The sequence below is a fragment of the Cyprinodon tularosa genome, unplaced genomic scaffold (genome assembly GCF_016077235.1).
Source record: "Cyprinodon tularosa strain WSP-4 unplaced genomic scaffold, ASM1607723v1 ctg187, whole genome shotgun sequence".
NCBI lineage: Eukaryota > Metazoa > Chordata > Actinopteri > Cyprinodontiformes > Cyprinodontidae > Cyprinodon > Cyprinodon tularosa.
Window position 1 is genome coordinate 1,455,438 of NW_024038657.1, and position 24,020 is coordinate 1,479,457.

Sequence of the window (24,020 nt, forward strand, 5' to 3'; positions counted from 1 at the left end):
ATCAGATGTTGATTGCCACAGGCATATTAGCATGTCTGAGATATGAAATATGGAATGCTCACATTATCAAAGATGTTGAAAAAGTATGTTCTCTACTGACACAATTTCATACAATTTAGAGACCTGAAACCTCAGGAATCTTGATCAGTCTTACATTCACTATAGTTTAGGCAAATTACATTAGACTAAGAGATCTGTGACCAAACCATGCTGCCATTCAGTGGTAAAAAAAAAAAATGTTTGTTGTAATAAATAAGTTGCAAATCAACCTTATTGATGTGCTACTTATGTTAGGAGATGGATTAGGTTTTACCCCACTATTTCATTAATTTGAGATATTTTAAATGATTTTTCAGGTCAATATACAACACTTGTATGTGTACTGATGCTCTGTGGGGGCTTCTCCTCTTGAACATTCAGAGATGTACCGTGAGAGGATTGAATCATTTGTAGAATGAATTATGTGTCCCAGAGTGCTGCTTTACAGCAGTCGGAATACGAGAGCTAAGTAAGAAAAGACTAGCTGTGAAGCAACAAAACCTTACCTGATCAGATATATTTTAGGTCATATGATGTAGGATTGTAGAAGTATCTTTACAAGCAATTCAATTACTTCTTGGTCTGTTGAGTTTAACAATAATAAATTATTTTGTGATATGTACTGCGACATGTTCTCTGTATGACACATGAAAACTTGCCATGTGCGTTTGAGACCAGTAATGATGTTCATAAGACTGAAGGATGTCCAAATTCAGCACAGCAGTCCAGAGTTCCTCTCCTACCCTGAATTGTGTTGTTATGGTAAAACCCTCGAAAGGTGAAGAAATGAGCAAGGAACAGAAGCTTGACCTAATACGTAACCAGCCCTAAAAGTTACAGGTTTAACATTCTTATAGGCTTAAAGTTACACCGCATTGCTTTAAGACACTTTCTTCTAATTATTTTAAATGACACTGAAAAAAATATTTAAGTGTTTTAACTAGTGTTTGACTTGTGATGGCCCTTTCAAAAAATTAAACTGTCTTTAAAATATATAATTTTTTTTTACTTTTGGGTTATGTTCATTCTTTAAGCCGTTTCAGATTTTGTCTATGCTGTCATCTTGACCACAGCTCCTCAAATGAAGATATGCTGTATCTCAATAGGACTGTCCTGGCTAAATGAAGACCTAAATATTATTATAGAGGCAGGGCAGTGAGAAAGAGTCTAATAGTAGCCCTTCTAAGTTAGAGATAAGTCAACAATAGCAAAGTGTCAGGTTGTGTCGAGGTTTCTAGAGGGCGCAAATGCAGAGAAGGAAGTTGAAGTGGTTTCTTGCAGATTTAATAATCCAAAATTTGACAAGTGAGGCAAAAATAACAAAATAGAGAAAACCAGAAAACGTCAGTGAATAACACAAAATAGAAATGAAACCAATGAAAACGCAAAAAGAAAAGTTAAACAGAACCAAAACCAGGACACAAAGTTGTAGGAACTCTGGCGGGGACGCAGCCAGGCAAGTATGCCTCAAAATGTAGGTTTTTTTACTCCATGTGATAACACTCTGTTGTGTTTTCAGCAGATGCCAGATCTGATGGTGTGTGGTAGATTAATTAATGTGGTGTGCATTGATGGAGGCCCGGTGACAGACCAGCTTTCCAGTCTTGCCTTAGAGCATTAGATGCCGCTCCTGATATGCCCTTTCGCTTCTTATGTTCCCTCCTTGGATGATACGATGGTTAACTGCAAGTGTGAAGGCAACATTGACCAACTACTAAGACAGTGGTGTGCTTTTGTTTTTGACCAGCTTCTCAGAAACCTGTTGATTTTATAATCCAGTCCGTTGTGCTGGTACAGAAGCAGCCAATTTTGCTCCCACACAATGAAATACTGGCTTTGCTGCATGATTCTCTTTTGTTAGCTAACAGTCAGAGTTGTGACAGAGATGTTGAGGGTTGATTTTTTCTAAAATAAGCTAAAGTGGTCCTCTCTTCAGCAGAACACGTTCTCAAAAATTCATTCTCTTTTTTGCCTTCAGGACCCCGCTATGTAATGCCTCCCTGTAAAACAAACCGCTATGTAATTTTTTAAAATAATAACAGTCATTCAACTTTTAAATTCTATGTAGGGTGGCAGGTTTGTTTTTTTGTTTCGTAATTCTTCTAAAACAGATAACTGTGTTATCTTTTTACCATCTCTTTGTTTTTTTTAAACATTTTTAATGTTGTTCTTAAGCTCCCTGTCACATTTCTTTTTTTAATCATCTTATTTTTTATGTTATTAGATTTTTATTTTTGTTTGTTTGTCTCCTGTACTGCTCAAACGAATTCCCCCATGGGATTAATAAAGCGGTCTAAAGCGACATTTCGTTGTCAAGATTCACCTTGTGTTTTTTGTGCAATGACTAAGTCTAAAATTATATCTTTATTACCATAATTTTCTTGGAAAATAGAAACTGTTCCAAAATCTTCAACTATTTCTCAAGGACTTAATGACTCATTGACAATTAACCAAACCTGTTCAATACCAGTTCCTCTTGTCTTTAAAAACTGGCAACACCCATCTATGTATCACACATTTATTTATTCACCTCCAAATGAAAAATATTTTTATGACAATTTCTAACAAGAGAAAACTACACACTCACTGTACAAAACCGGGGGAAAATGAAGATGAGAAAATGTTTTTCATGGCAGTTTTTTTTTTTTTTTTTTTTGCTTTTTAAACAGAAACTGCACCAACATGACAGATGGATATATGACATAATAAAATGATACATTCTAATTCAACATGTAAAAAATTCTAATCCTAGGATATAATCAGCTGTTTTCAGGTCACAAATGTGAACATATTAGTTATTTTGATCATGAGATGGAGAGGATGATTGCTTTCCTTCTATAAACTACTGTTTTGTATAAGGCAGTAGCTAGTTCCTTTTAAAATATGGGGGACTGTTTTGTCGTTAATACACATTTAGGTTTGAATCCGGTTTAATTGTGCAACATCTTGACACATCCTCATCTGCCTGTTCAGTTCATCCAATCCAAGGCACATGGGGAAGCCATTCAAGAATGTCATCACGGTGTTCATAGCTGTCTTTAGCTTGAGGTCCCTGTGCACCTTTCTGCGCAAAATGTTAAGAAATGTTGCTATTTTCGTAGACTGCACTGGCAACAACAACAAGTTCTGTCTAAAGCTCCTTTCCCTCCATGTGCTGCTGGCTGTGGCTTGTTTGTGTCCATTGGTTCATTTTGGTCCTCTTCAGTGGATTCCCATGTAGCTCCCATCAAGATGAAATCTGAACAAGCAAGAAAAAAAGAAAAAGTCAGAACTACTGTTGTTCCAATGTTTTAAGATAAGAAATATCTAGAAGGCATTTTGGAGAAAAAATGAGATGGATGTGGAAATAAAATTCACCAAAATGTATGTTTATGGTAAATGGTAAGTGGCCTGCACTTAAATAGCACCTTTTCAAATCAGGAGACTTGACCAAAGCGCTTTACACTACATTCAGTTTAAAGGAAATATGTAACATTATCGCATTATGGTATAAAAAATAAAATAATTTTGTTCTGTCTGAAGGTTGTCAACTGCTAAATTGAAATTGCTATTTTATCCTATGACTCTGAGAAGGGTGTCACACCCAGGTTAGGAACAATTTACCTGCAAGTCCAAACAAAACCAGATCATTTATGATGTGGCTAGCGACCAGGGTAACTATAAACAACGCGGGCAAAATAAGTCCCTCTCTATTCTATGACATCAAAATCTAAAAATACATGTTTTAAGTTTTGTGCAGTGCCAGCATTATAAAATTTTGTCATATTTCCCATGTCAGGTCTGATATGTGATGCTTATCATCTCTCAGCATAGAACTTCAAGGTTACTTATTATTATCATTATGAGTGCTACACTGTTAAATAAACATCTACTAAATGCAAATATACTTTATTTTATTTAAGAAAAAACATTGTTCCAGACATAAGTGTGTAGTTAAAAGTAAACTTGGCAAGTGCATTAGGCCTTCATATCTTAGTTTTAATAAATGGCTATTTTACTATTAAAATTGAGCTTATAGTAAAAAAAAAAAAAAAAAACTGAAAATATATTTTAGTGCTACTTTGGCATTTGGACCATCTTAAAATAAAATAAAAAAACTTGATTCCTGCTATGTATTGAGGACCTGGACTAAAAATACAATCTAGTTCATGTCAGGAGGAGAAAAATCTCTAAAACTAAATATTATTAGTTCGAAACAGTGAAACGAATGTTTAGAGATGTATTCAGTTGCAGAGCAATTGAGGTAGCAATAGTGCATTAAATCTAATTTCTTATTACTGTATCTTGTTTTTTTTTCCCTCCGTATATATCTAATTAATAAATAGCTTAATAAAGAAATAAAAATTTCATTGTAAATGTAAAACTCAAGGGCTTGATGGTAAAACAAATACAGCAAACCATGATGTGAAAATGGAGTCTAATTTCACTAAAGGGCAAGACACATGAATGGTGAAATTATGTCAGAATGGTGATGACCAACATGACATAAACCGTCTCACCCTTAAGTGCTAGTTTGGTTGTCTGATGGTTCTTCTGTACTAGTGGCCTCAGCATCAACCACATCTACTGACTCAGATTTTTTAGTCTTTGTTTCAGACTCCTTGTTCTCAGAGGAAAATCTTCACATTCGAGAATTAATCATAAGCCAGGGAGGAAAAGAAGGCAGGAAGAGAAACAGATAACAAAACCTATAAGGAACAACTTATCTGCAGATCTGATTATTAAACCAGCAGAACACAATTCAAAAATAACCTGGGCTAAACAATGATAATCAGACATTGACTGATTGATTAGTGCTCAGAGCTACACTAAAATACGGTGCTCACCTGCTGTGTGTGGGACTGCGGTTGTACAAAGATGCTTGAGCTCCAGCAGGAGAGTATTGGGATACGTCAGGTGTATCAAACTCTGTCAGGCCGACGGCCAGCTGGTTGCGCCAGTTTCCTGCACTCTCTGCTGAGGACACTAAACAACAATTATAAAACACAAACACTCAGATGAAGCCGCAGCTTGACACAGCAGACGTTACAGTTTTTTTGGAGCACAACTCAGGCTGAAACGTACCTTTTATTCATATTTCTAACTACTCTGTAAATATAACAATCCAGTAGTAACTAATTAGACTCCATATTCAAGGTTTGATTGTTTATCTTATTCGCAGACCTACTGAAGGCTGAGTGGGAACATTTAAATTTAATCACAACGTGTAACATTATACAGTAGGTGTAAGGTGTCCGCAAATCTATATGAAGACAATTGTTATGAGAAAGATATTGAATTAAAATATTTTAACACATTTAAAGTTGCATGCTTGTCTACTAGTGATTCCTAGAGTCTTTAAAGCTCCTCCTGTGAACCAGACAGGGTGGAAAACACCCTTTCTACTTCTAGACAAGGTTTGACTGTGACACTGTCCTGGAGGGGGGTACCAGGTGGGCTATTGCTAGAAATAACTTTGGGTTTATTTTTGTCTTCTCTCTCTCCTCTACACATAAAGAAAATTTTTTATTAATTAGATTTAACAACCATGCCAGAATTTGTATGTTTAGCTATGCTTTCCTTTAATGTAGAGCAGGCATCCCCAAAGTCAGTCCTCGAGGGCCGCTGTCCTGCAGGTTTTAGAGGTTTCCCGGCTTTAGCACAGCTGATTCCGATGATTGCAGTTCAGCAAAAGCCTGTTAATTAACTATCAATGTAAATGAGCTGTGCTGGAGCAGGAAAACCTCTAAAACAGGGATCCCCAAAGTCGGTCCTCCAGGGCCGCTGTCCTGCAGGTTTTAGAGGTTTCTCTGCTTTAGCACAGGTGATTCTGATGATTGCTGTTCAGCAAAAGCCTTTTAATCTACTATCAATGTAAATAAGCTGTGCTGGAGCAGGGAAACCTCTAAAACCTGCAGGACAGCGGCCCTCGAGGACCGACTTTGGGGATGCCTGATGTAGAGAATAAAAATCCTGGAGTTGTGTTTCTTTTTTCTTTTTTTTTTTTGTTAATTATATAGAAAACATTTTATCCATCTGAAGTAAAAGATATATTTCTAGATGTACCATTGTTTAATAACTAAAATTGAACTGGAATGTGTTTAACTGACTTCTAAAACACTGAACTGAATGGACTGTATCTCTTTATACAAAATGGGGTTTCATAAAGTGCACAAATACAAGACTTGTTTAGATTTAGTCCTTTTTAAACAACTAAAGAGAATTTTGATTTAAAAATATACTTCATATTATTACTCAGCATTTTTAAAGAAGGTGGATCATAAAAATAACCGGTCCTTCTAATTGTCAATCATTCTGGTGATATGTTAACGTAAGGCCGTCCTACAACGTGCTCGTCCCCATTTTCACTTACCGGTAGTGAGTCTTAACTTAGTGGAAAAATATCCAATCTTCTTCTGGAAAGTAAGCTTGTATGAGCGATGCAAACTGCAACTTTTAAACAGAACATGCACTAGGAGAAATGGGCTTGTGCATGCTCTTGTTGTGTGTTTACTATTTATTTCCTCTCGGGATGTGCATGTGCATTTTTTCTTTAAATTGGAGAGGGGGCAAGCCTTTTCAAAAATTCGCAAAAATCCTCCCCTATAATTTTGAGGGTTCAAAGCAGACTCCAAATTGCTAATGCAATCTTCAAAAACCTTGACTAGGTTTTGTTGATCAGTAAAATGCCTTGAAGAACCTACTAAAAACACAGCTGCAGGGTGCTTGAACAAAATGTGAGTCCATCCGTCAAAAATTAAAGCTGAATGTTTATCGTAGAACTGGATTCTGCAACATTACAATGACTCAATGCATGCTTGTGTATTCACTAAGGACTGGCTGAGAATAAATGCAAAGTCATGGGCAAAGTCAAATCTAATTAAACCCCACCTTCAGAAGCTGTAGGGTGATTTAAAGCAATCTATGAAGGACAGCTCTCAAAAAGTGAGAATGACCAAGCTTTCTTCACTCCAGTAACAGAAACTAATAACAAGGTAAAAGTACATAATAAGGAGCATATTCTTAGAACAATTTTCAGGATATATATTTTGTTTAATGAATAATTCAGAATTAACTTTTGGAGTTGACTGTAGAAGAATTATTTTTCTTTTCTAGAGATAATTGTATGGATACCAATATATGGACATTTCATGGTATAAAAGATGCGTTTTGGTTTAGGGTTTTAAAAATTCTTAATTTTTAGAAGTTAACATATGGTACATTTTGTTAGAATTTGATAAATACACTCTATAAACTGAATAATTTAGGTTAAACATTGTGGATACTCTTCTACAAGCTTGTCACTATAGCTTGCTTCTGACAGGTGAATCTGATTTAGTGCTTTAGGCCCACCACTTGGTCACAACAACAAAAATTTTTGAAATATGAAAAAAATAAAACCATTTACCTGAGGAGAAAGAAGTAGCTCTACTTGAGTGGCTAAAGGCTGCTGGCATTGTTTGGTAGCCCAGGCTGAGCTGCGAGCCGCTGTCATAGTCATATCCAGCCATCAACCCTCTCCCACCCTCACGGTGGCCTTTGCTCCGGTGGTACCAGCCTCTCAGATGCTCAGCCACCAAGGCCTTATGCATGTTTTTAGCCAGGAGCTCATTTCTGGGGCCCTCTCTGTTCCTTGGCGGCCTCACCGTCGCATAAGGATTCTGTGAAAGACTATCTGCCCCATCACTACTGTAATGCCTGAACCTGTCATGTCCATGGTAGCCATTCATCTGGTAGGACGGGTTTACGTTGTAATGGCCTTCAACTTCATTCTCATATACATATGCCCCATTAGCATACGGCTCAATGTCCTGACAGGCGTAATTGGCAACATAGTAGGCACTAGGTGCATAGTGTGGTGAGGTCTCACATTGATAATTGCAGCCAGAATGGTGCTGGACCAAGTTGGGCATGCTTCCAGTGTTACCATACACTTCCACTTTTCTATGAAGACGATGCATCGTTAAGGTACGGGAGTCCAGAGTACTGTAGTGGGAGTTAGCTGCACCACAGTAGTCCAGGCTGGACTGGCTAGTGTAGGAGGAGCAATCCTCTAACACCTCTGTGCTGTTACTGCGATGGGATGGTGACAGGATAAAGACAGGCTTCTCAGGGTCTGTGGCATTTCGCAGCCGAGGCTGAGACTCCAGACTTCCACTGCGATGTCTGAAGCAATGAGGAGACCCTTCTGACCTGGAGAAAGATTACCAACTTTAATATGATTCCTAAAATAGGAAGATATTTAATGATTTAGGCGGAAAATGTTATGAGAAGAGTTAGGAAAGAAGAGGGGATACAAGTTAGAGAAATTATGACTGGAAGGAATGTTACATGCACAGCATCAAAGACCAGACCTGAGCTGGCTGCTGCTGTAGGCGTTACGGGTCATAACTGGGGTGGGAGGCATGCTGCGTGGATCTCTGGGAGGCCTAGGAAGTGTTTTATAGGGGCTGCTGTTGGTGGATGAGACCTCTCTTTGATTCTGGTAGGAATGGGGAACCTCTAGGCCATCAAAGCCTAATCTGAAAAGGTACAGTGTTAAAAAAAAAAAAGAAGGATATGAGGTGGGAAAAAGAATGAGGCTGCAAACAAGATGCAACAAACCTTCAAACATCTGCCAGAAGAAACAGTCAGCATCTATTCAAGTAATAACTTGTGAAACTACTTAAACCTAAAAAAAAATGTTTTGTCTTTTAGGTTTTGTCATAGCTAGGGTGAAGTTCCAAGCATTTTTGGTGTTTGGCAATGTCTGCGTATATAATGTAATCAGGGACTAAGGGTCTTGCTCAGAGACTCAGAGTGGCCCTTTGTGGGAGTGGGTTTCAGACTCACAACCTCAGGAATCCAAGCTCTATGCCCTAACCACAAATTTTCCACTCCCCACTTAATATAAGTATATAATTTAAGTTCCCATGCAGACTGGACTCCCCAAGAAATAAGGCATTGTTAGAGCCCTTGTTGGTCTGGATCACTGAAAGCTGTTTGGTCAAATGCAAGAAACTGACAATTGGAATTGTATGTTTATAAAAAATAAAATCTGAAGCCTTCTCTTTTTAAAATTGGTTTGTGTTTGACATAAATGTCTTCCTTGAATTCCTTCTCAAACCATCTATTTTCTTTGTCCAATATATTAACGCAGTGGTCTTTAAAACAGTTTGACGAGCTGCTCTCCTATGCTGATTCATGCATATGTGGAGTTCGGTTAATTTGGTTAGGTCACTTTGTATTGGGAGAAATGCTTCTGTGTTCTACCAACAAATGAGATGGCTGTTTTTGAGTTGTTTCTTTTCCTAAAAAAAAGCAAAAATAACCAAACCTTTCCTAAGGAAAGTACTTCTGATGAAAGATGAATTGCATTCAGCTACAAAAACTACATTCCAGTTACTATCTCCTGGAAGATTGTTCATCTTCCCCAGCATAGTTAAACCTAATTTAAACAAAAACAGAAAACAAACTGTGATCAATATTTTTCTACCTACCTGCTATGGCCCTTGTGATTGTTTCCTGGAGAAGATCCCTGTCTCTCCACATCGTATTCTGTTCCAAGTGATCGCAATGGACTGAGCTGAGGGGAACCTTGGACTGACCGTGAACGTGGCCTTTGACCTGCGCCGTCAGAGTCATCTACAAACACACAGTTAAACATTATACTATTAACATCAGTATTTTCCATGCAGTATTAAATTGTGTATAATTTGATATTAGTTTTTTCAATGAGTCAATGTCCATCCATCCATCCATCCATCCATCCATCCATCCATCCATCCATCCATCCATCCATCCATCCATCCATCTATCCATCCATCCATCCATTCATCCAACCATACATACATACATACATACATACATACATACATACATACATACATACATACATACATACATACATACATACATACATACATACATACATACATACATACATACATACATACATACATACATACATACATACATACATACATACATACATGAAGGCATCCATACATACATACACTCGTCCAGAATGTAGACATAAGTGATCTAATTGTTTTTTTTGTTTGTTTTTTGCATTCAAAAAATTTGATCAAACTTTTTGAAATGTCTTAAACCCCAACACGGTGCCCACGGCCACCAAGGGGCCCGCAAGGACCACATGGGGTGCCCTCAGAGTCTTCTTAAAAATAGAGCAACTCCCAGTGGGCTGTGTTTGAAATGTTATTGTATTCTGTTGCTCTTCTTGTTTAAATCTTTTATAGATAATTTCATCATATTAATGGTATATGAAATTTAAGCATTTATAGATTTCAAAATGAAAATGTCTAAAAGAAATTTGGAAGTTAACAGAAACAATAAAAATATGTTCATAATATACAAAGTTTTGGTGAACGCTGACCCTTGCAGTTCATGGGTCACCTTAAAGTAGCCCTCATCCGTAAAAAGGTTGGTGACCCCTGACATAAAGCATGTGCAGCAAGCCTGTCAGTATCATAGCAAATATGATGAAAATGTATCAAATTGCTCACCATCATCCAGTGGGAGACTCGATAGAGAGCTGCAGTTGGACCTGGCAAGCTCATCTGCAGAGACAGAAAATAAATTGATATACTTTGCAAATGTAGATTACTCATCACTATTAAATGTGTCAGCCTGCACCAAACCTGCAATAATCACAGAGGCGCGCTGCGTGGGCTTTTTCCCCTTCTTGATTCTATATTGGTTCATCTCATCCTCTATCTGCTGGAGTTTGTGCATAGCATCCAGACAGTTTCTCCTTCTTTTTTTCTTGACTGTTTTGCACAACTCAGACTCATTGGCGAGCTTCTTAGCCGCCTCAACGATCTTTCGCTGGAGAGCAAATCTGCTCTCAAGATTCCTCAAAAAGGGATCCTACAAAAAAAAAAAAAAACACTAAATATCTTTATCTTTAGCTAAATTAATCTAATAGATCCATTACTGTTATTTGGAATATTTTTGGTGCGGTCCTAAACATTGGAAGTAATCTTAAGGGTTGTCTTTCTTATCAGAATAGTGAATTATCCTCTTTATCTTAAATTATTTTCACTGAAAAACTAGTGTGGGTGTGTGCGTAATTCAAACAAATATGTAAAATTTAACAAACTGGCTAAGGTGAATTTAAGTAAGATGGGTCCAAAGGATAAACACATGTTTCTCTTTGTTTACAGTGCCCCAATAAAATACAGACCTCATGGTAGGGGAAAAGGTCATCCAATTTAAAAGCAGTGCCAACGCGCCGCCTGACCTGTGGTGGTCTTTCACCTGAGGAGAGGGGGTATTCTTTTGGCAGCTTTCCAGTCAGTTCCTAAATAAAAACCAGACAGAGTTTTATACTATAATGCAGCGCAAGTCGACACATAGAAAATCAACTCACCTGTGCAATAACTATGATTTAATAAAAAGAGCTGAGCAGAGAAAAAAAATGCTTCATTGTTTGAATGCAGCAGTACCGTAATAGAAAAAAAGGATTTCTCACCGCTTCTCTGAGGCAAATCTTCTTCAGCTCTTTTGTTTTCTTAGCCAAAATTTCCTGGAGCTCCTGCTCTTTTTTTCTCAGCTCAGATAGTTTTTCTTTCTTCTGTTCTTCACTCATTTCAGAGTCTGCAGAACCTGCAGATGAAAATAGTACTGTAACCCATGCTGACTTATATGTGTCATATCCTCTCCCTGATTATCTGGTCTGGCAGGGTGTGTAGAGTTCAACTCACTGAGTGGAATAGTTCTCTTGGATTTGGGTGCAAAAGTTAGTTCAATTTTAACATCTCATTCCACATGTCAGTGTAGTCCTAGGCAAACATTTTAACCTTAAGTTGCTTACTGCACTGTATAGTGTTAATAAAAAAAAGTGCAATATAAAAGGATTTAATTAACCTTTACTGTATTTTCTGATTTTTTTTAAACTATTCAGAACAACGTTTAACGTAAAACATAATTAGCAAAATAATTGCTTGGATTTCATATACTTTTTGGGTTGCTTTTGTATGGTAACGTTATTCTACTACTGTACATAAAAACTCAATGGATTTAAAATAAAGCATCTAATACATTTTAACTTACTGTATTGTTTGATGTTCTTTTATTCAAAAAGGTTTAAATACAGCTGCATTGATTTGGGGTCAAGTGGAAAGGGTAGGCCCTCATTATTCCCATCCATTTTATTGAGCCATACTACTGGCATCTATACAACCTCAGCAGGATGTGATCGACCCTATGATTGATGGTCGGTATAGTGGTTTTAATGTTTATACACCTTACTTTCACTCCCCTAAAAATACTTGTATCCATTGTACCCATAGAGCTAGAATTAGCCTACATGTACTGCACTACTGGCCAAAATGTGAATACATTCTCTTATTTAGTAGTTGTCTGTACTATGTATCTGGAGTGTATAAAGTAAGAAAACTAAGAAATAGCTATATAATTTGTTGTATAGCAGTTCACCTTGAAAAATGAATTGTCTACCCTAATCAGTTATAACTCTGATTAAATTTGTCCAGTTTCCCTGCCATTAATGAGGTCACGCAAACCTCAGACCTGATTTGTATTTCCCCCCCATATGTATAAACTTGTATTGCCCATGACTAAATTCAATAATACAAACCTGTAGACACCAGGCTTCCATTGCTAGCTGTTATACAGTTATTTTTCAGCCCCACATCTCCTAGTCTGTTCATTTTCGCTCCTCCGTGTTCAGTGAGCTCCATGGCGATTTCTTCCAAACTTCTAGCTGTTCCTAGTTTTGCCTTCAGAAATGAAGAGGACATTTGAAATGGAAAAAAATGTAAACAAAGCAAATAAATGGTTCTAAAAAATGTTAATATCTCATAACAGCTTCTTACTTTGCTTTGTTTTCTGTCCAAGTAAAACTGATGCTGACTAATGGCCATTACCCATATGGTCTTGATTAAAGAATGGCTGGCATACCATGTGTGGATTAGTAGCCCTGTCTGCCCAAACGTACGTTTTGTTACTGCTCTCCTACAATAAGTCCAAAAAACAAAATGAAAATTTTAAGCCAACTTTGCTGGAAATTCTGAAAAAGGAAAATTTCTTTACATTGGTAATTATTTGACACATGCAGAAAATATTGATCAGTCTGAGGCCAATCAAAAGTGTGAGTAATGTATGTCTTATCAACCTGAACAAACATTTCAATGAATCTGCTCACCTGTGTGGATCATTAACTTCTACAGCAAACTTTTTCTCACGGAAGTACAAGTTTTCCAGCTGTTTCCACTGGTAGAGCTGTAAGAAAAAAACAATGTGTGACCCGGAAGATATTATATTATACATATTTATACATATATTCTGGCTCACTTCACAACAAGTTTAGAGTTTAAACTCTACTAGTGTAGATCACTGGTGTTAAACATTCTAGTGAATAGAAAATGCACACAAAATAGTTGGTGCTTGGGCTGTTTCCCTCCCAGTCATTACAAGAAGCCAGACTCCATCATGAGCTATCATTACGCTATGAGCTGCCAAGTCTGCACTGGTGCAGGTGTTTGGGTGAGACAAACGCCACAAGGGAGCATTACAGGAAGATTCATGGCCAACACAGCCACTCTCCGTGGCTCATCATGTCCAACCTCTTGTCAACCAGGTGCTCACTGTCAGATCTGAACAGCCCATTAGGGTCGCTGACTCACTGCATGTCTCAGCCAAACCTGAATTAAATACTTTCTAAACAGCAAAGCGTTTGCAGGTTATTTTCCACCCAAATTTGCCTAAAGAATAATCTAGTACACAGATAGAGTTCATATATTTTCAAAGACAGAATTTGTGCAAGATTAGGTCATAAGATAACAAAAACATTGTGATTTTCTGTCTTACCAGTAAAGCAGAAGTTCAGGGTAAATTTTCAAAAAAGATTAAATCCATCGCTTCTCTGTCAGCCTGAATACATTCTTCACTCTGGCTCTTGTCAGCTCCTGACTTGTCTTTTCAGGTATTCTCTGAAGATTCATAATAAATGCCCCAAGCCCAGCCCTCTTTTCTCTTCAACATCACTCCCTCACTCCCTCCTCTTTTCTAAAGCATGCTGTTTAGCTGATTTCTTGCACAACTTTGAAATGCACCAGCCAGAGATTTCTTCATGCAGAGCAATAGAGTTTTAAAAGGAGGAAAAAAAGGAAGTGGACAACATAGCTGAAGGATAACTCAGGCGGGTGTTTCTCATGTCTGCTCACAGATCAAAATACTATTAATGAAGCAGGAAAAGCAAGTTCTTTCTGTTAGTATGATTCTCCATTTCGTTTTGAAACTCACAGGGTTCAATGAAAGGAGCTGACAGATTCTTTTAGGTTACGAACTAGCTTCAAGTCTGGCCTCGTCTGCTTCAGTTCAGGCCAAGATTTCGCGGAACTAAAAAACATGACGTATGAATCTCAGCTTGTGAATCACCTCACTCTTTTGCAACAGCAGCAATCCTCACTCCTGCTCTATGCCACCATCACACCCAGATTGATATGTGAGGCAGAAACAAAGGTTTCAGCAGCCAAGCTTACCTTACGAGGTTTTAATTTGTCCTGCAGATCATACTGACCGATGCCCTTATAGCTTATTCCCAGCCACCAAGGGATCCCTTGTTTATCCTATCAGGAACGAAATACAGATTAATTCTACTGAAGGTGTAACACTTGTGATTTTCAATGAGTCACGAAAGAGGACCAACCTTAACCTCATAATAATGAACCCCATAAGTTGGCAACGACTCCACTAATGTCAAATACCTGAAAGAAAATTGAAAGCATAAGTCAGTATATATATGTTTGTGAAAACCCATTTTGTCACATTCACAATCATAAAACCTTATCAATCTTTTACAGATTTTATGAGAGAGAAAAATGAAAATATTTGTAGAAGTAGCAGAAGAAGAAGAGGGTTACTCCTAAACAGAAGTTAAAATATGAGAAGTTTGATGTGCATTTGTTCTAAATCCAGCCCTAGATTAACCATTTGTAGAACCAATTTTCTTTCATTCACTTAAGAGGACCGTTTTTTCCCCCCCCCTTTTTTTTTAACCTCTGTTCCTCTTTACATGACTGCAGCAGCCTAAGCAAACGGGGTGGGGTGAATGAAATGGTTAAATTTTTCCACCGATTCTCATTTGGATTTAAGTCCAGACGTTGATTGAGTCATTCTAACTCATCAGTATTCTTTGACCTAGGTTAAATCACTTTAGCTTAGGGTTGATTTTTTCAGTGGTTGTCCTGGTGGACGATCTGATGATCTTTCCTTCAACTCTGATCAGCTTCACTGTCATTGGTAAAGGGAAATTAACCCCATATGATGCTGGCATCATATTTCAAGGTAGGGCTTCTGACTAACTTATAATAACTAAATACAATCTTTTTATCTGAGGGTATTATGATTCTCCCCACGTGGACTTCTGTTTGAGTTTCTTTTTAATTTTCAGTTCCACTTTGATTTATGTTAGTCTGTATTTTCTTGTTCATTGGTCTCTTTTCTATTTTGTGTTATATCTATGCAGTTTTGTATTTCTTGAATTACTCTCTGTTGCCCCCTTGTGCATGTCTCTTTTCCCCTAGCTCCCTTCTAGTCTTTTCTATCCACACCTGCTCCATATCAGCTGATTACCCCAGTCTTTGTTCTGTCTCCCATATATACTCTCACTGTGCAGTTCTTCAGTGCTGTTTCTTTTTTAGTTATTTTAAAAACAGACAAAAAGAAAAACAAAATCCCCTCAGCGGAGGTAAAAATCAGCATATGACTGAATGTACTCCTAATGTTTCTCCCTAGCAGGGATAAATTAACTGATTATAGAAATAAAACTGGCTTAGGAATAGTGTCTCCTGATGATAAAACTTAGCCATAAATTAGTTAGTATTGCAGCATCAAAACCTTTAAACATATGTTATCAACATCCTCATCCTTATTTTGACTTTCTTATTGTTAAATATACTCACTATACTGCCATTTCTAATACTTCTTTTATCTGACATTAAGTGCCTTTTATTTGGTTTATCTGCTCATATAAAGTAGTTTCATTTGACCAAATGACCATAACATAGAGGAAACGGAGAAGCAGTGCCTGATGTTTCCACTATAGAGTTGTCAGCATAGTGCTTAAACGAAAACGTTATCCCGGGAGCATGGAGCAAGCAAAGAAGCAGATTTGGGAATGTAAAGCCAAGTTGATCGATGCATCTTGTCCTCTAGTTTTAAGAACAGCCTGGATTGTGAAAAGAACGGGCACAGTGCTGCAGAAAAAGGCAAGAAATGAGATGCCAGCACACAAGAAAACTTACTGTATGCCAATGAACATTATCTTGTAGGATGCAGCAAATGCATATTCACCTCTTTTACATATTCCTTTAATGCCTATATGTGTCTATTATCTACATTATCTTGTCTAAATACTGCCTTTTTTATGTTTTTTTGTAATTTTTCCAACACTTTATAATATTTATACTATGAACATTTAAAGTATGTACAATTACTCTATATTATATTGTTTGTCCATTATCTGACCCTTTATTTATGGTTATTAAATGAATTTTCATTTTATCTTTTAATGAAATTATGTTTCTAGAGGTACCAATATAGCTGCTGAAATTGAATGAAATGAAATGAAAATGTTTCTCCTATCAGGGTTCCAAAGTTTACACTGCCACCTAATATTAAACAATGTGTGGTTCTTAATGACCTAATTTTCTTATTGAGAAAGCCAAACAGCTTTCTCTATTTCCTCCAGTTTTCTCATTTCAGACACTCTCCAGCTCACTAATGATTCTCATTGTTACTATTTCTTCTCTTTAGGAACTCTCTGAAGGAGGTTTTGAACCATCTTAACTTGGTAAAATTCTAAATATAACCAGGATCTCTATGACTTTCCTTAAGATGACATCACCAGTGGGTGTTTTCAGTCTTAGGATTCTTTGTGAATATAGGGCCTCATTTTTAAAGCACACATTTAAAAGTTTCTTATCAAGAGATTCCTCTAAGCTGTGGATCTCAGCTCCCCCAGAGTTACCATGGAGCTCTTATCTTCATGTCTGAATAAGACCTTTTTGCTGGGCCTCAAGTTTGGTAAGTTAGCAGTTGTGCCATTATGCCATTACTTGATGATAAATCAGAACATTTTAATATACTTCTTTGCTGTTTTACATCCAATTCTAGTAAAACATGAAATACAATAGCAATATTTTGTGCTAGAAGATTACAAAACCAAAGTGCACTATTTAACACTTACTGCACAATAGCCTGTCCCCTAGAAACACCTTTCAGCTGCTTATAATATTCGATAACTCGATCCTCACTGCAGAAAAGAAAAAAAAAAAGAGTAGAAGTAGGGAGTAGCATTGCTGTTAGGGTATACCACATTTCATAAAAAACTCTTCTATTGACAGAGCATAAAAATTCCTAAAAAAAAAACAAAAGATTGAATACGAATACGTAGCTTAGAAATATAACTTATCGAATCAAGTAAAAAATGTATATCTTAATTTTCCCACAATATAATTCAAAATGACTGTGCCACCACATTAACAACAATAAATGAATGCATTTCAAGCTTAATACAGTACTAGTTTTACCTAAAAGATGATACAAAGTCAGATTTATAGAAATATTTCCTTGAAAGCCTACCAGAAAGCTAGAGACGGATGCTCTTTGAGGACTTTGGTGGGGAGAGTTGGTAGCTTCTTCAGATCAGCTCTGGTGTTTTCATCACTGAAACAAGCCAGTAAAACAGCTGAGACACATTTGTTTGCTGAATTGGTAAACAATGACCTTAAGACGTTTTTGAGTAGTACACAATAAGATCAAATAAAATGTCATGTTTTCTTTAAAAACAAGCAATATTTCTTTACATTTTGGGTCCAATAATGTTGTTTTTAAGGATATTTTTATTGTCTCTCATTACTTTAAAATAATGTAGCACCATTAAAGTTATAAGACTCAGCACTTTGTAGACAAAACAGTTAAGAAACTATAGATTTGTGTAAATGGCAGTTGTATGTAGTTATACAGCACCTTTTCAAGCAGAGGACTCTAGAGAGCACACATTAAGGCAGAGTGGTGACCTAATGGTTAGGGCATAAAGCTTGGAATCCCCAGGTTCTGAGTTTGGTCCCCATTCCCACAGCCTGCCACTCTGGGTCGCCACACTGCTCCCTGGGTGCCTCATGTTGGCAGCCCTCTGCTCCCCAAGGGGGGGATGGGTTAAATGCAGAGGTAAATTTCTCCAGTGTGAGATCAGTAAAGTTCAATTATTATTATATTATTATCATTGACACTCTGAGTGTGACAATCTACATTATAGCCACACTGACTGAGGCTGCAGTACACAGACCTTCTGAACAACATCAGTGCAGTGCAGGAAGAATTTGTTGCCTAGGTATACGACTGAGAAGGACGGTTGTGTAATAAGAATAAAATATCAATATTAACTGGCACCCTTAAAAAAACTTTAAAAAATGTATTCTTTCAAGTAATTTCCCTCTGGGATTATTAAATGTCTGATGTCTGATTGACGGTTGAAGCCCCGACTCCGATTTTCAGTGTCGTTGTGTCCTTGGGCAAGATGCTTCACCTGCATTGTCTACTGATGGTGGTCAGAGGGCCCGGTGGCGCCAATGTACGGCAGCCCCGCTTCTGTCAGTGAGCCCCAGGGCAGCTGTGGCTACAATGTAGCTTGCCACCATCAGTGTGTGAGTGCGTGCGTGAATGGGTGAATGAATGTAGTGTAAAGCGCTTTGGTCAAGTCTCCTGACTTGAGTAAGGGCGCTATATAAGTACATGCCATTTACCATTTACCATTTGATGTTGATGTTTGAATATGAAATATAGCTTAAATAGTATTTAAGCATGAATTTTTCTGAATGACTATATAACGTTATGCTAATGAGCTTTAGTCCTATTGTATTGGTCCAGTCTGCTGTGTTTCAAAGCTGCCATAATTGTATTTCAAAATTTTCTTATGATTTAAACTTGATTAAAAAAAAATTCAAAGAAGGTCTCAGAATTATCCTTATCATAATTCTCATGTGAATCCCCTACCAGCCTATGCCTATTTGCAGTTTTATTATTTGTAGGTGTTTTATTGAAATGACTCTGACGCATCTTTACACCTCTGTTAACATTTTCCTTCCAGTTAATCCACTGTGCTGCCTAGATTTCTGGTCCAACAAACATATACACTTTTTGTGATACATCTTTTCATACTAATGGGAGACTAAAATAAGTGATTTAAAAAAAAAATTTAGGAGCTTACTTATTGTTTTGGACATCCAATCGATTCTAAGAATTTGTGAGGTTTTAGGAGCTTTGTGTTAAACAGCTTCCCTCTCTAACATCACTAAAAGGTGAAGGTGCAACATCGTAACATTAAAGTTCAAGATAACTTAACTGATGATGTCAATATATATTACCCTAAAAAGCAGGGTTTGGCAGGGATGCTCTGATATTTTCTAAAATTATGAAATACTAACGTGCACAGCAAATATCAAGGCAACCCTATCTCTATAATACATAAAGGATATGTTTCCAAGAGAAGAGACTAAATGAATAAAAAAAATAGACAAACTATTTTGTGTTTGCAGCTGGTCAGACGCAGGTAGTAATATCCAAATTGCCTGCAGTACATCTCCGAACACAGTATGCATGGTGCATTATTTAAACATGGCCTAAAACAGCTCCGTTCATCAGAAAGGTGTCTCTGCATCCTTGACATCATCACTGCATTGTAAGATTCATTAGCTGTCTGGTGCAAGCTTCACAGCAGTCTGTGGTGAGGCTCACAGAGTACCACTATTGATTTTTGTTGTCTGAGCTGGTGAAACAAGTGACCTATTGAGTAATGTTGTTTTAAAGCTCACTATTAACTCATGTAGTTAAATACTTCTACACATCATTTGCTCTTACCTTGTATAATCTCCTTTAGCCTCCTGGTAATAAAACAAAGCACATTATATTAGATAATATCCTTAATATACAGCAGTAATAATTAATAAGGGATCATTAATAGTACTAACCTGCAATGCATTAGCAGCCAACCTAAAAACATTCTCAGTTTCCACTTCAATGATCCCCTGAGAATAAAATAAATAAAAAGTAAGGAATATGTACAGAAAATTATGATTAGTTGAATCCAAACATTCCCTGCCCAGCGTTGCTCTAATCTCTGCCCATTTTTGAATCAAAACTGGTGTTTTTTCTGCTTTCACACAATGTGCACTTTTCATTCCAGCCAGCAGAGTGAGAAAATTGTGTCCTGAGGTGCAGGATTCAGAGACAGTGAATCATCATGCAGCTGCTACAAAACATCTGTAGCAGAGGATGGCTTTCATTCCCAGAAATCACAAACAAAGTAATAAAATAAAACACTTACATTGTAGACAGCTGATTTCGCATTCAGATAGAATAATTCTACCGTTATGATGTCCTTTAGCTGGGTTATGTTTTCCACATAAAATCTGTTGAAGATGACAGCACAGATGATCTGCTATAGTTACTGACAGAAATGGATTGTGCAAATATGTAATTTGTTCTTACTCATCTTGAACATTTTGCCACATTAAATCCACAAACCTCAAAGTATTTAGATTGGATTTTATGTAAAAGATCCACACATAGTAGTGAAAATTATAAAAGTGAACCAAAATGGTAAATGTTTTTACAAAAAATAAATAGAGATATCTAGTAAGAATAAAATCATACATTAAAAATCATCCATATTAATGTTGAGAACATCCATATCTTATCAACTCAATTGAAATCCTAATTTTATGCTCTTATAATCCATTAAAACCAGTTATTTCACTCTGAACCTGCTTTTGGTTCCCCTTATCCCAAAAGGTTGAAAACATTAGTGAACAAACATCATACAAATATAATAGGCAGCTTAAAGATAAGGTTAATCTCCTAAACTTCAGGAATCTAAATGTAAACTCCAAAGAGTCTGGAGAAAACAGTGAACCTAAGAATCCAAATCAACATCAGCATCTTAAATGGGGGAATACTTTACTATAAAAAAATTCTTGTGAATGAAAGAAAAAGAAAGTTCTATTTCAAGGTCTCAAGCCATTTAGGGGACAGTTCACACCACCCTAATGATGTTTTCAGAGTTACACAACATCATACTATGGAGGTACTGATAAAGGACAGATAAGCAGGTATGAACTTATGGGAAGATGGATACATGGAGAAGACTACATTTTTATGGGGCATATGAGACTAGAGACAAAGGTAAACTAAACCTTCCAGCAGGACAACGCAAAACATGATTGAAGATCAAAGCACAGTCATGTTTTACAATGAGAAAGAATTTGAGAGCTATAGCAAATTTGCAATAACTCTCTCCCTGTAATCTGAGCTACAGCTATTCCCAAATGGATAAAATAAAATAAAAAAAAATAATCAATAGAAATTTATTCCAAACTTAAATTTTATATGTCAAAAGCTTTAAACAATGCCTAATTTTCCTTGTTAAATATATTGTCTATCACATAAAAGCACTTTAAACTACCTTAAAGTTTCTGACTAGTGCTCCCTGCTGGTGAGTCAGAAGATTACACGAAAAGATGAGTAACAGTATTACATACCTGACCAGGAAATTCAGGGAAATGACTGCAGGTTTCTTAGAAAAATCATGTTCAAGAACCCTTCGATCCATCTGCAGCCATTTACACTGACCACTGTGAATACAAACATTCACAAACACTCAGAAAAGCATACCAATGCAAATCTTATCATTTGAATTGTAGAAAATAAGAGCATTGTTAACATACTTCTCATCAAAAAATGCAAGTCCAAAGAATTCCTTTTCTTTGAGGTTGAAGTGGGAGGACACCAAGTCGAGGAGCTCATATGATAGGAGCTTTGGCTGTGATGGAAAAATTTAGATTAAAATGAATATAGTTAAAACATCCTTGATCCAGCATACAGTCAGGCTGAAACATCGCTGTTTAGTCACTCCAAAAGAGGAGTGTGATGGTAGTTCTCCTCTTCATACTGTGACTGAGATCTAGTAATATAGACTGAAGGAGAACAGTTCCTTTGTGACTCAGACACATGGATCTTATGTGATACAAGTAGTACAAGATGCAGATTGTGTATCTTTTCTGTTAGTCAGGGGAAATTTTGGTGTAAACTGCAAGATGTATCCTTGTATCGATCATACGGTTCGGATGAAATGCACAGGAGAATATTTCAAGAATCCCTTATGAAGTAAACAATTAAGATATTTTTGGTAAGCTGTAATCCATTTGCTACTGAAAAGATATAAAAAAAATATAAAATAAACAATTAAGTTAAAAATAATTATCAAAATTTGTTGAAAAAGTATTTCTCCTCAAATATTTGATGTTTTACATCATATGAAGGTTGCACTGTGGGGCAAATAAAGTGCAAATAAACTGCTTGTTATTCATATATATATATATATAAAATATATATATAGCTGTATCATACCTGAACCAGCAGCTCAAGCTTTCTTTCATCCAGCAGATGAACCTGGCACAGTTTACCTTCAGTCATCTGTAAGGGGAGCAGAAGAAGGACAAGTCTAGTGGCAGATTTCGAGTATTTCATAACCAAACATGATAGGTACATGGTGTTGTCGCTCGTTCATTTCTGTCAAAGAACATCAGAGACAACCTAGAATGTCTAAAACGAGTTGTGCTATCTAGAAAGTGCTACTAAAAATGTGGTTCCTTTTTTTATTTTGTACTTTTTGTACCAGTGTTGGTCTTTCATACATGTTCTGGGGGCATTTTCTTTCAGCAAAACCATTAAGTATCAGGATAAATAAACTTAATCACAATAATTTAGTATATGTTTATGCAGATAATTCAGAATAACTCAAGTCATTACAGTTGGAAAAGAAATGGAAGTCCAACAGGGTGAACTGATCCAGAGTTGCAGACATAGGGAAAGGTTACTTTCAGCTACTAAATGACCCATTCGTTTGTGGTCAGATTTAAAAATGTGTTAATGACAGTAAAGCCATTGTGCTGAGGATTTGTTGCTGTGGTAACACAAAGGAAGGATTTGACATTTTTGCTTTTAGCCTCTTTACAGTATTGGGTGGTACAAGTTGGTTTTATTTCTCTACCACTACAGGCTACTTCATAAACTGCCTTTTTCAGCTCTTTCAGTGGGTCCTTTAGAGTGCAGTTTGTGCAAATTAGAACACAATTGTCTTGCATTTATTCCCTATTTAACCTTTTTTTGCATAATAAAAACCATTATTTCAAGAAAGTGAAGGTGAAATATAGTAATAGTCCAAATAAAGCCTTGTCAACATACTTTTTATCCAGATTTTGCTGATTTATTATAAAACAAATTGCTGCACAAAAACATATCTTAAAGTTCTGGATATTTCTTCTCAAGTTACCTTATACAATATGGTAATGCAGCTTAGACAAAAATAGTACACCTATACAACAGACAATTGATATAACCAGCCTTTAAAAAGTCTTTCTTGTTTTTTTCAAATCATTGTGTGACCATTTACAATTTATTTTTTCATTGTCTCTTCAAAACAGTTGTATAAAAAGTGTCCCATATTAGTTCAAGGCTATTGTAAGTTCTCAATTCTTGGTATGTATATTTTCACCATATTCCAAGAAATAAGTTCCAGTTTAAAAGAAATTACCAACTATTATGGCCATCCTGCTAACTCCATTTCTTTGGTTTGCTCCAAATCTTAAAATGCTGTCAAATTAACGTTTAAAGAATTCCATTAATTAATGATCAATGAATCAAATTACAGCTTCTAATGTAAATTAAATAGTGAAAGTCTTTTTTGTTGTATGCACCTGGTAACCAAAAAAAAAAAAAAATCACAGATATTTAGACTATTTAGACTTTCTTTGCTGCAAGATGAAATTCATGTTTGTCCTGCAGTTTACTTTTAGTCAGGACAAAGTGGCTGAGAAACTGGGGAACATGAAGTTCTCTTTACACCAGATAAATGATACAACCATGCAAAAGTGATAGATTGAGGTTAACCTGTTTAACAAAAAACAAGATCCCAAACT

The 24,020-nt window shown here is 36.5% G+C and overlaps 1 protein-coding gene across 3 annotated transcripts in view; it reads right to left on the minus strand.

Moving 5' to 3' along the window:
• Window positions 1-2,925: 2,925 nt before the first annotated feature.
• frmd4bb (FERM domain containing 4Bb) overlaps window positions 2,926-24,020 on the minus strand; it is a 38,767-nt gene continuing 17,672 nt past the window's right edge. The window contains exons 2-24 of one of the 3 annotated variants that reach the window (XM_038282757.1): window positions 22,450-22,515; window positions 21,768-21,862; window positions 21,582-21,674; window positions 20,369-20,453; window positions 20,013-20,069; window positions 19,903-19,925; window positions 17,626-17,709; window positions 17,231-17,296; window positions 14,690-14,747; window positions 14,523-14,609; window positions 13,184-13,260; window positions 12,855-12,993; window positions 12,617-12,758; window positions 11,492-11,625; window positions 11,204-11,320; window positions 10,659-10,887; window positions 10,524-10,577; window positions 9,498-9,642; window positions 8,373-8,540; window positions 7,427-8,211; window positions 4,866-5,004; window positions 4,539-4,658; window positions 2,926-3,277 (exon numbers count right to left, since the gene is read on the minus strand). In XM_038282757.1, the coding sequence (XP_038138685.1) occupies window positions 4,541-4,658; window positions 4,866-5,004; window positions 7,427-8,211; window positions 8,373-8,540; window positions 9,498-9,642; window positions 10,524-10,577; window positions 10,659-10,887; window positions 11,204-11,320; window positions 11,492-11,625; window positions 12,617-12,758; window positions 12,855-12,993; window positions 13,184-13,260; window positions 14,523-14,609; window positions 14,690-14,747; window positions 17,231-17,296; window positions 17,626-17,709; window positions 19,903-19,925; window positions 20,013-20,069; window positions 20,369-20,453; window positions 21,582-21,674; window positions 21,768-21,862; window positions 22,450-22,515 (2,961 nt within the window). In that variant the 3' untranslated portion in view covers window positions 2,926-3,277; window positions 4,539-4,540. The remainder of the gene's footprint in view (window positions 3,278-4,538; window positions 4,659-4,865; window positions 5,005-7,426; window positions 8,212-8,372; window positions 8,541-9,497; window positions 9,643-10,523; window positions 10,578-10,658; window positions 10,888-11,203; window positions 11,321-11,491; window positions 11,626-12,616; window positions 12,759-12,854; window positions 12,994-13,183; window positions 13,261-14,522; window positions 14,610-14,689; window positions 14,748-17,230; window positions 17,297-17,625; window positions 17,710-19,902; window positions 19,926-20,012; window positions 20,070-20,368; window positions 20,454-21,581; window positions 21,675-21,767; window positions 21,863-22,449; window positions 22,516-24,020) is intronic. The other 2 variants (XM_038282758.1, XM_038282759.1) reach the window with 2 other exon arrangements.